The sequence below is a fragment of the Nicotiana attenuata genome, unplaced genomic scaffold (assembly GCF_001879085.1).
Source record: "Nicotiana attenuata strain UT unplaced genomic scaffold, NIATTr2, whole genome shotgun sequence".
Classification (NCBI taxonomy): domain Eukaryota; kingdom Viridiplantae; phylum Streptophyta; class Magnoliopsida; order Solanales; family Solanaceae; genus Nicotiana; species Nicotiana attenuata.
In genome coordinates, this window is record NW_017670538.1 from 419,999 (window position 1) to 432,432 (window position 12,434).

The 12,434-nt window shown below is 39.7% G+C and overlaps 1 protein-coding gene across 1 annotated transcript in view; it reads left to right on the forward strand.

Annotated features, from left to right (window-relative positions):
• Window positions 1-2,574, forward strand: part of LOC109240697 (TBC1 domain family member 17-like) — a 12,020-nt gene extending 9,446 nt beyond the window's left edge. The window contains exons 9-12 of the mRNA XM_019407366.1: window positions 1,182-1,280; window positions 1,358-1,468; window positions 2,155-2,226; window positions 2,428-2,574. Of these exons, the coding sequence (XP_019262911.1) occupies window positions 1,182-1,280; window positions 1,358-1,468; window positions 2,155-2,226; window positions 2,428-2,574 (429 nt within the window). The remainder of the gene's footprint in view (window positions 1-1,181; window positions 1,281-1,357; window positions 1,469-2,154; window positions 2,227-2,427) is intronic.
• Window positions 2,575-12,434: the final 9,860 nt, after the last annotated feature.

Sequence of the window (12,434 nt, forward strand, 5' to 3'; positions counted from 1 at the left end):
GTTACTAACGACTAAATAATTACAGGACCACGTTTTAGTCTGAACAATATTAGGGTCGAGTCATGTCCTACTTAAAAAGTAAGGGGAGGGGGGGGGGATTGTGTCTCTTAAGAAATCAATTTAGTGACTCGCTTTGGAATCCAACTTTTGAACTCTTATGACATTTGATGTCATTGGTAAAGACTAAGCATATTAGAAGTTGAACTAGTTTTGAGATAGACGATCTCTTGCAATGCTGCATCTATAAATAAATTCTTGGAGGTAGTTCTATCCATGTCTAAAGCTATTCTTCTCAAATATTTTGAATTAGTAATTTTGAGATCTGTGTGTTTTAGTTTTGACTTGTGACCTTTTGAAATGCAAGACGTAAAACATATTGGTTCTTGTGATTTTTCTGTTGAGATTGTTTAGTTCTTTCAACTTTCGATACTGTTATGTGTATATATGTTGTTGTATGTGTATTATTTGCACCACAAATCTTTCCCGGGAAAAACAGCTTGGGCAAATGTTAATGCATCTTTAAGCTCAAAAAAAATCTTTTAATGTCTAATAAATTGTCATTCAGTGAGAGTATTTATTATAATAGAGCAATTGTCTTTATCACAATTAGAGAGTCAAGTCTATATGACCCATTTCGTCGTAGGAGTTCTTTACAGAAAATTAAGCTCAACTGTAGGAGTTCTTTTACTGAAAATTAAGCTCATCTGTATTTTGTCCTTTTACTTTTGGTGTAAAGAATTTTGCGTAGTTGAAACTGAGACTTTATTAGAGTCCTTGTAAGAAGAATCTTGGACAGATGTAAATAGGTCTCTTCCTTCTTTTTTTTTTTTGGTAATTGTGATTTCCAACACAAGCTTTGTGTTGATGAATATACTGTTACCTTTATCAGAAAAAGGTCTATATGATCCATTTCCACAATTTGCGTTCAGTAGGGCAGATATATGTCCAATACAATTCTATCTTAATGTGTGTTATTTCCTTTGCATGATTATCTGAGAATGCTAATCCATTGGCAAGGCTTACCTTCGGCTTTTGTCAAATACTGCACATTGGTGTGTCTTCGACGACATCTATATTTGTAAATTTGCATGGATTATGACATATTGTGGGTTTTCGCTATGTTGGCCTATTGTTTTTATTGCATTTACAACTAAGTTCCTCATGTTTTACTCCTCATGCAGTGGTCCTCTTTCCTGGATTGTGAAGGTAGAGTCACAGACTCGGAAGCAGTAAGAAAGAGGATATTTTACGGAGGAGTCGAACAAGGTCTACGTAAAGAGGTCTGTCCTTGTACAGGTCAACCCCACTCTTCGTCCGTCTCTATGAGCATGAATATACTTATATGTCCTTATGGCAGGTGTGGCGATTTCTGTTGGGATATCATTCATATGATTCAACTTATGCGGAGAGGGAATACCTTGTGTCTGTCAGAAAGTCGGAATACGAAACGATAAAAAACCAGTGGAAGGTTTGTCATATTCTCACTGTGGGGGAGGGGTTTCAAAAGTAAAATGGTCCTGATTCCTTATTTAGTCAATCTTTATTGATGTCCTCCTTCAATTAGTAAAATGCTGTTTCTTAGAACGTATGAGTGTGCGATAGTTTAAATTTTAGATCACATTAGGTGCAATAAGATCCTTTTCTTCTTACATTTGTTTTGTTGCTCTTGTAAGTTTAAGGTCTCCGACACTTGCCTTTTTGATATTTGAGGGTTCGCCTTTCATTTTGCAAAATACAGATTGCTTATTAAGACTGATTTCCATGTTGATGCTGCCATAACCTGGTTTACTAATGGATATAGTGATTGATCATAGTTAATTAAGAATGAACACAATTATAAGTGTTGCTGGAGATTAAAATACTTTCTGACGCTTTTCTTATGGGAGACTCCAAACAGATCATCCAGGATCTTGGAAAAAGTTGATTCCCCGGAACTTTGTTCCGGGAGTTCATTCAATAATGTGAAATCCTAGTTTCATGTGAAGGATCAGATGAATTAAATCATTTATCTTTTAGATATGATTTTTCATGTGGGAAGTATATCCCTATGTTTTCCTATTGTCCAGGAGGAGCCAAGACAAGAAAGTCTCTTTCAGATATCTTTTGCTAAAAAATTAGTTTCCAATCTTATCTGCGCTGACCTTCTCTCTGCAGAGCATCTCTAAGGAGCAGGCTAGAAGATTTACAAAATTTCGAGAGAGGAAAGGCCTTATTGAAAAAGATGTGGTATGTGTCAAATTTATCTATTTTCACGGGCCTGTAAATGTTTTTTGTTTGAGAACCTAGATGCTCTTTTCATCCTTGCAATTCACAATCAGTGATACTACTAAAACTACTATTATTGGTTATTATTATGTTTATTATAAGGGGAAAAACTGATATTTTATTCTTCTTTCTTCCATTGTTCTTTCTTATTTGATCTGCAAGGTGAGGACTGATCGGTCAATTTCATTCTATGATGAGGATGACAGCCCAAACATTAAATATTTGCGTGATATACTGCTGACTTACTCATTCTACAACTTTGATTTGGGTTACTGTCAGGTAACATCTTCCTATAAGCNCCTCCACTAGACTATGAAAAACCTTGATAAATAATCCTTGGGCGAGCTTGACTTTATATAGGTTAAGTGGGGTTTCCTCTAGATTTCCAATTATACCCCTGACAAACGATTTTCGAAATTTGGACTAGCGCGGTCGCGCATATGGGCGCGCATCTGACCGCGCTAGTTGGCAGATGTTCTGTTCAGGGCGCGCTAAAATTAGCGCGGGCGCGCATCTGGGCGCGCTAGCCCAGTACTTTGTTTCCTCACTTCTTTTTCTCGTCTTCAAGTGTACTCATCTCCGAAGGGTCTTTCTTGCTCCAAAATAGTTCCAATCACAACTTTAAGGCATCACGTAGGCTCCTCATCCTGCAATGTATACAATTCACAATTAGAGCCCATTTTTAATCAATTAACCATATTATGACATTGGAATTTAACTAAGCGGGAGCATAAACAATCGCCAAATTACCTATTTTTAGCCTATTATCAACACCCCACACTTAATTCATTGCTAGTCCTCGAGCAATCACCCTATACTCTCTAGAGGTTCCTTCACTCAACCATATCCCCTAACGCATTACACCCAGAACAATTTACATACATTACGCCTAGCAGTGAACAATCCTAGCCTCAAAAGTCGACTCTCAAATGCCATGCAATATTCATACTTCCTCAAAGTACTCTACATAGAAGTCAAGACTTGCCTTTCCTTCACGAATCACATGCCCTCACAATCACAGTAAGGGGAATAAAATCAATCCGCACATTTGAGTCTCATGCTCACATATATCAAAGAAAATCGCTCACCCTCACAAAGAGTCACATGCATGCAATTGGTACCATAAGCTTGCCCTTAATGTAAATCTCTACTAATGTAGGCTCACTCGATTTAAAATCAATTAGGACTTTTTCATGGTTGTAATGTGGGCTAAGGGACGGGTAGGATATATTTAGGAATAGTGGTTCACCCTCCTAAGCACTTTAACACATCACATAATCACTTTGAACGCAAATTCTTCAATCCCAACTTCAATTTCACAACTAAAATCACTCCCAACAATGTTCCCTCTTTCTTTAAGCACCACTTTAATTTATACCCCACTAGCAAGAACACGCCAACAATTTATTCACCTATATTTTTTTTTCAATTTCCGCTAGTGGTGTATTATTCTACAAAACAAGTGCACCTTTCTCCCTTTTATTGGTTCCACTCAAAAGTCACCCCACACTTAGTTCCTTCTTACTCCTTTTAGCGCTCATCTCACAATTAAAGTGCTTTAAGAGGTAAAAGGATCAAAACAATATCAATTAAGAACAAAAAGGGTATAGGCTTGTAATATGGGTACCAAATAAAAATCTATAGGCTCAAAAGAGTTGACTAGGGATAAATTTTATTTGTGGTAAGCAATGAAGCTCAAAAAGATCAAAGAAAGCCTAAAATCATTTTTCACATCGAGCATCACCTAAAATTTCGCTTCAACTCACATACCGGGCAAGTTCTAGACTCAAGTACAAAGCATGGACTACACAAAAACCTCACCACACATGGCATATGACTCATTCCAGATCAGCTCATCAAGACGCTCCACTACGAGCATTCAATTCAGTACAAACATACAAATTAAGGCACTTTAGTGAGATTCAACAAATAAGACTAAGCGTTACACTATAGGGTCTATTGTGTTCAGGTGTGTCAACGCTATGGGTTCTCTCTTGATTTTCTAGCTCGTAGCCCATTAACCTACTCTACAAATCAAAAAGAAAACAAAATAAAAAAACTACCTATACCCGGTTCAAGTTAAAACCCTTGGAAAAGAACCATGGCCCAAAGAAAAACCAAGGGGGAGTTGTTACACTATCTAAAAAAAATAAAAAATCTTTTTGGTGTTTTCTCTAGACTAACTTCCCTCGAGAAAATTATCTAAAAGATCTGTCATCAGGAAGAGTCTACATATTTTCCAAATGTTTTTTTTCTTTTCGACTTAATCCCTCAAGAATCCCGCCGAAAGGGATCCGTCATTGGGACGAGCCACTTATTTACTTTAAACTAATGATTCCTACTTAACACCAAAACTATCAAAGTCAAATAAAACAAAACAAAGACAACATTCAAATGATACAACTACATATATACAATGAAGTACCCCCACCCCACACTTAAAATGAAGACATGTCCCCATTGCTTAAAATTTGAAAGAGCAGTGAGGTGAAGGAACTTCCCTGAAGTGTCACTCCTGGTCGGAGACAGTGTCTGGGTTGATGCACGCACGACCCAGAGCTCGCAGCCAGCCCATGAATTTCTTTTCCGACTTCACTTGTCGGTCAGCTACCGCGTCTACTCGGGTGCCCAAATCAGTCATAGATGTTCGCAAACCAGCCATCTCCTGCTCCAAAGCAGTGAAACGGGACACCCGGGCAGCTCCTGAAGATGGCGCAGACCCAGATGGTCCTGCAGCTGCTACACCTTGCTCCTGAGCCTGTGGTGCGGTCTCCACGTTCTCCTCAGTATCCTCCTCATCATCAGAATCATCAGAGCTACTACTCGCTGCCGCCTCTACTACTTCCGGCTCCTTGCCCGTGGTCACCTTATCAGCACGGAACTTGCCCTCCTTTCTTACCAACCCATCCACAGCTAGATTTTTGGGTACCCGAGCATCCCTGCATAGTTGAGTCACTAAAGAGGGGAAAAAGAACCCATACCTTTTGACTTGACTTCGGACGAATATCTCGTCATGCATCACTTTGGCCACATCGAAGTCGTAACCATTCACAAAGCACCAAATCAAGGCAGCTCGGGGCCCATTTACCTCTGTACTATTGTGAGACGGAATCAAGCGGTTGTTGATGAGGTGCAACCAGCACTTCCCTTCAAAGGTGAGTACTGAGGAGTGGAATTTCTCCCCATAGTCCATCCAGACCACTTCTTTCCCGGGCACACAAATTGTCTTAAAAAATCGCGCCCATTTTTCGTCGTTCATTGGGTGGAGGCCGTACTCATAAAAGTAATCACCAGCATCCGGAGGTGGAGGCAGCTGGTAGGCTGTCCGTATTGCCTCAACAGAAGCATTCACCGCCCTTCGACGCACCGTGACTACTCCATTAACATGCTCCGATACATTGGCATAGAACTCCCGCACAACCATTGCATTGCCCTCACCGGGCTCATCGATGAAGGTTTACAACCCTCGCCGCACCAACTCATTGTACATGTGCGGGCAGTGGTGCTGGAGCCAACCGACGTGAATACCCCTCTCCGGAATTGGCTTTCTACGATCCTTTTTCGTAAAGCGGTCCTGAGCTTTGGCCGAAACAAATTTTGTAGCATCAAAGGAACGTGCAGGTGCAGCCCCTCGTGACCTAGCTGAACCAGCCTGGCTGCTCGATGAGGCCCCTGTGGCTTGTCGTTTCCTTCGTGGAGCCATGATACCTCGTTTGATGGCCCTAACACTTGCCCATTGTCACCTGCATTGGTTAGCACTTCCTAAAACACAAAATTAACAACTACTGCTATCGTTGGGTTGCCTCCCAACCAGCGCCTTATTTAACGTCGTGGCACGACGTTTACAACAATTCAATGGGTTGCCTCCCATCCAGCGCCTGATTTAACGTCGCGGCACGACGCAAAGTCTCGCTTACTCATCAGCGAGTACAACCTTGGTCTTTTCACGATTAATCATTCCTCCCCAATAATGCTTGACTCTATGACCATTCACCAAGAATTTTCTCTCACCATTTAAAGCTCGCAGCTCGATTGCACCATAAGGAGTGAATCTCACCACCTCAAAAGGACCTGACCATCTCGACTTTAGCTTCCCAGGGAACAGCCGTAGTCTAGAGTTGAATAACAATACCTGTTGGCCTGGCTCAAAGTGACGTGGATTGATATGCTTGTCATGCCATCGTTTTGTCTTTTCTTTATATAGCTTGGCATTTTCATAAGAGTGCAACCTGAACTCGTCTAACTCATTCAACTGCATAAGTCTTTTCTCACCTGCGGTTTCAAGGTCCATGTTCAGATTCTTAATGGCCCAGTATGCTTTGTGTTCAAGCTCGACGGGCAAGTGGCAGGCCTTCCCATAAACCAGCTTGTAAGGGGACGCTTGGCGTTATATATGCGGTCCTATATGCCCATAGGGCATCATCCAACTTTGCAGCCCAATCCTTCCTATTCACACTCACCGTCTTCTCTAATATTTGCTTGATTTCTCTGTGTGAAACCTCAGCTTGCCCACTTGTCTGCGGATGATATGCTGTAGCAACTCTGTGGCGAACTCCATATTTAGCAAGAAGGTTATTCAACAATCGATTGCAAAAATGAGTCCCTTCATCACTGATTAAGGCCCGTGGAGTCCCAAATCTCGAGAATATGTTCTTTTTCACAAAAGCAGCTACCACCATGACATCATTGGTTGGCAAAGCAATTGCCTCCACCCATTTTGACACGTAGTCAACGGCTAGCAAAATGTATTGTTTCCTCTGGACGGTGGAAATGGCCCCATAAAATCTATCCCCCACACATCAAAAAGCTCAACTTATAGAATATTATTTAAAGGCATCTCATGCTTCCTTGTGATTGTTCCCGTTCTCTGACATTAGTCACACTTCTTAACGAATGCATAGGCATCCTTGAATAAGGTTGGCCAAAAGAGACCGGATTGTAACACCTTTGCAGTTGTTCTATCTCCTCCATGATGGCCCCCATAAGGTGATGCGTGACAATCATACAACACGAATGCCACCTCTTTTTCAGGAATGCATCTCCTCATCAACTGATCAGCACATTGCTTGAACAAATAGGGCTCATCCCAGTAATAGAAGTTTACATCATGTAAGAACCGCTTTCTAGCTTCAGATTGGATTTCGGGAGGGAGTACTCCACTCACAAGATAATTCACATAGTCTGCATACCATGGGGGAGGGTCTTGGGTTATAGCAAAAAGTTGCTCATCAGGAAACACCTCTTTAATTTGGCCACCCTCCTCCACGTGATCGTGATTTTCCAACCTTGATAGATGGTCAGCTACTTGGTTCTCTGTCCCCTTTCGATCTCGTATTTCTACATCAAATTCCTGCAGCAACAAAACCCAGCGCATCAAACGAGCTTTGGATTCCTTTTTTGTAAACAAATACCTGACCGCTGCATGATCCGTATAGACTATGACTTTCGTTCCCACCAAGTATGCCCGGAATTTCTCAAAGTCCCACACAACGGCTAACAACTCCTTCTCAGTGGTGGTGTAATTCAGTTGTGCATCATCAAGAGTCTTACTCGCATAGTAGATGGAATAAAACATCTTGTCCTTCCTCTGGCCTAGCACTGCCCCAATAGCAAGGTCACTCGCATCACACATAAGTTCAAATGGTAGAGACCAATCAGGTGCCACAATAATGGGGGCAGTCACCAACTTCTTTTTAAGTTCCTCAAATGCGTCGAGGCAAGCATCATCAAAATTGAAAGTGACATCTTTTTCAAGCAGCCTGCACAAAGGAGTATCAATTTTTGAAAAATCTTTAATAAAGCGCCGATAGAAACCCGCATGTCCCAAGAAACTCCGGACAACCTTCACTGAGATAGGTGGAGGTAATTTTGCAACCGCCTCCACCTTCGCTTTATCAACTTCAATGCCGCTCCTAGATACTCTGTGACCCAGCACGATGCCTTCTTGTACCATAAAATAGCACTTTTTCCAATTTAATACCAGATTTGTTTCTTCACAACGGGCCAGCACCTTGCTTAAATTCCTCAAGCAATCATCATAAGAAGACCCAAAAACTGAAAAATCATCCATAAACACTTCCACGAATTTTTCCACCATGTCGGTGAAAATAGCCATCATGCATCTCTGGAATGTGGCTGCTGCATTACAAAGACCAAATGGCATTCGCTTGAAGGCAAAAGTGCCATAAGGACAAGTAAAAGTAGTCTTCTCCTGATCCTCTGGGCATATGACAATCTGATTGTATCCTGAATAACCATCAAGGAAGCAGTAATATTCATGCCCGGCTAACCTGTCTAGCATTTGATCGATGAATGGGAGTGGGAAGTGATCCTTGCGAGTTGCCTTATTGAGCCTTTTGTAATCAATGCAGACTCTCCAGCCCGTAACAGTGCGAGTGGGGATTAGCTCATTCTTCTCGTTCTCAACTACCGTCATTCCTCCCTTTTTGGGCACACATTGAACCGGGCTTACCCAGTTGCTATCAGAAATAGGAAAAATGATACCTGCATCGAGCAACTTGATTACTTCCTTTTTCACCACCTCTTTCATAATGGGATTTAATCTCCTTTGCTGCTCTACACTGGGGCGGTGTCCGTCCTCTAGAAAGATTTTATGCATGCAAAACGATGGACTAATACCCTTGATGTCAGCTATAGTCCACCCAATGGCCCTTTTGTGCTCGCGGAGGACCCTGAGCAATTTTTCTTCTTGAGTGCTGGTCAAGCTGGATGAAATAATCACGGGCAGGGTCTCTGAGTTCCCCAAATAAGCATAGCGCAGATGCGCTGGAAGTGGCTTGAGTTCTAGCTTCGGAGCTTCTTCAATAGATGGCCTGGGGAGGGTCAGAGTGACAGGCCTGTCCAACTCTTCAAATTTTCTAACCCCATGTACATAACTGCATGACATATCCAGCACTTGCTCAATTTCTCCCATCCTTTCATCTTCACTATTTTCTACGTCCCCAATCAATACTCGTTCAACAGGATCTGCAGGGCTCATATAGGGTACTAACGATGTGGCATTACCTTCCACCACAGAGATCATGGATAACTCTTCATAATGGGCTGGTAACTTGAGTGCTCTATAAACATTGAAGACCTCCGCTCGGTCACCCACTCTCATCGTCATCTTTCCTTCACAAACATCAATAATAGCTCGGCCCGTGGCTAAGAATGGACGCCCCAAAATAAATGGGACTTCCTGATCAGGCTCGTAATCCAGGATGATGAAATCAGCTGGGAATATGAAAGACCCACTTGCACTAGCACATCTTCAATCACTCCCTCCAGATGAGCAAGGGAGCGGTCAGCTAACTGTAAGATAACTGTTGTTGGGCGTGGTTCACCCAACCCCAACTGTCTGAATATAGATAGCGGCATCAAATTGATGCTTGCTCCAAGGTCACATAGAGCTCGCCCAACAGCATGTTTGCCAATCCCTGACAAACGGTTTCCGAAATTTGGACTAGCGCGGTCGCGCATATGGGCGCGCATCTGACCGCGCTAGTTGGCAGATGTTCTGTTCAGGGCGCGCTAAAATTAGCGCGGGCGCGCATCTGGGCGCGCTAGCCCAGTACTTTGTTTCCTCACTTCTTTTTCTCGTCTTCAAGTGTACTCATCTCCGAAGGGTCTTTCTTGCTCCAAAATAGTTCCAATCACAACTTTAAGACATCACGTAGGCTCCTCATCCTGCAATGTATACAATTCACAATTAGAGCCCATTTTTAATCAATTAACCATATTATGACATTGGAATTTAACTAAGCGGGAGCATAAACAATCGCCAAATTACCTATTTTTAGCCTATTATCAATATACATTTCTCACAAAAAAAAAAAAAATACATTGACATAAGAAAGGCGTCAGTATTACCGAGTCATTGTCAAGTCAATACAAGACAATTTTACATTTCTCCCTCCCCATTTACATGGCATCGTTCGATTTGGCAGTTAGTTTTTTTAAAAAGAAAATTGAAACTTGTGTTTTCAAACAAACCTTACACATTTGTGTAGTAATAAATTATCTCATCAAGGATAAAATAAAAGTTTTAAGATTAAATTATATCTAAATTATAAAGGTGCCATTTTTGTTAATGAGCACGAATTGTGAAAGACGACAAGTTGAAACAGATCATGAGATTAGCTTGGAGACTTCATTCACATAAAAGATGGCAATGGCCAATATCACAAACAAGGGAGACAACAATGGGTGTTAGGGTTTTGTGTCGTCAAAGTTGCACGAAGTAGGAGGAGAAAAGAGAGTATAAACTATCCCGGGATTTCATCTTCGAGGAAACGTATGGTCTTTTTATATGATTTCGAGCAAATCACATCATGAACTATCTTTTAAAATTGAGTCGGACTCATTCTGATTCTTGATTTGCCTAATATTGGCGAACCATATTATATTATTCATGAAACAAATTGAGTTCTGAGCGTGCGGGGAATAAGAAATGGTCCATAATTGGCTTAATGCAGTTCGAGCTGACTACATTTTTTTTTCCATCTCTTAATTATAAGTAGGTCTTCAAAAATAATTATGAATGATACAATACCATGAGAACAACAATATAAATAGTGTTCCACTCAAGCTTGTCTGGTGGAATTATTATTATTATTTATTTATTTTTTTCAACTGGCAAGGCGCACTCATAGATTTTACAAGAAAATGACATCTTAATTTATTGGATAATCCAAAAAGTAAAAATTTGTCATCATCTTTGAGGTTGTAATAGTCCTCCCCCCCCCCCCCCCCCCAACCACCCCACACACACACTCTTATATCGAATCAACGTAAAAGTTAAACATAATTCATACTTTAATGGCTTCGTCCAATATTTGTTTAGAATAGTATGGCATAATTTACAAATTAATTAACTTTCATCACCAGAAATTGTGATTGATCTTTGACATTATGATATGATCATTTCTTCTATAATGGACTTTGCTGAAATTGACTATTAACATAGTAAACATCAATCAACCTGCAGTTAATTATACATTTGTACTTTAAGGGATTGTTATTTTACCTTGAACAATGGTATCTCAATCACAAATTTGATCACAAGAAACTGAGATTTTGATTTTGACATTATGATATGATCATTTCCTACGTAATTATAATTTACCATATATAACTGAGAGATTAAGACCGTAATCTTGTATTTATCTTATTTATACCAATGTAATCAAAGCTAACACCTAGTGAACATCAACGTACTAAATAAATATAAATTCATACTTTAAAGTCTAACTTTTGCCATGAATGATGATATAACAATTACAAACAACTTTAGTCAGAAGAAATTGTGATTGATCTTGACAATATGATCTGAGCATTTCTCCCACATATTTGTGTCATAATAATTGCTCATTCCATCTCATATTATGTGAGAATATTTGATTGGACATGGAGTTTAAAAATTTTAAAGAAGATTTTTAATATGTAAGACAAACATATATTAGAATACAAAAAATATCCTTTTAAATAAGTAGTGGTGAGAGTTGAAATATCCTTTTATTTTCTCTCTCCTTATAATAAGATGAATGTTATATCGCGTGAGATTTCAACAAGTCTTAGCATTAAAGGTAAAATTAGAATTATGAGATTAAATAAAAAAATATTACAAAAGAAAAGTGTCACATAAAATGAGACATAAGGAGTACTAAAAGAACGGATGAATTCTTGTTATATAGAGTTTTTTCCCCCCTAAATTTGTCACACCATTTTGTATGAAGTATGAAAAGTAATTATGAAGGATAAAAGAATAGCTTTTTGCTCCTTCTGTGCTTTACCTTTTCAATTTTGTTTCATGTAACAACATTATTTCCTTCTGCTGGCAATTTTCCATATATATATATATATATATATAATGAAATTAAGCAACTATTTTTGCACGAAAAATGGTTGCATCACGACGTGGATGAATGTATTATTTCCCACCATTTTCCTTCATCGCAAGTCCATGGCATAACTAAGATGCTGGCAATTAGAAATTGGAATTTTATTATAATCATAATAACACATGAATTTCCAGCTGAAATTCCGAAAATTCAGCTTTATTGGTACAAAAAAGTCTGAAACTATATAGAAAATCTAAGATAAAAAAAAAGAATCATATACAATAACATTTTAATACTATTATCTACTTCAACAAGTTAGCTAAAGCC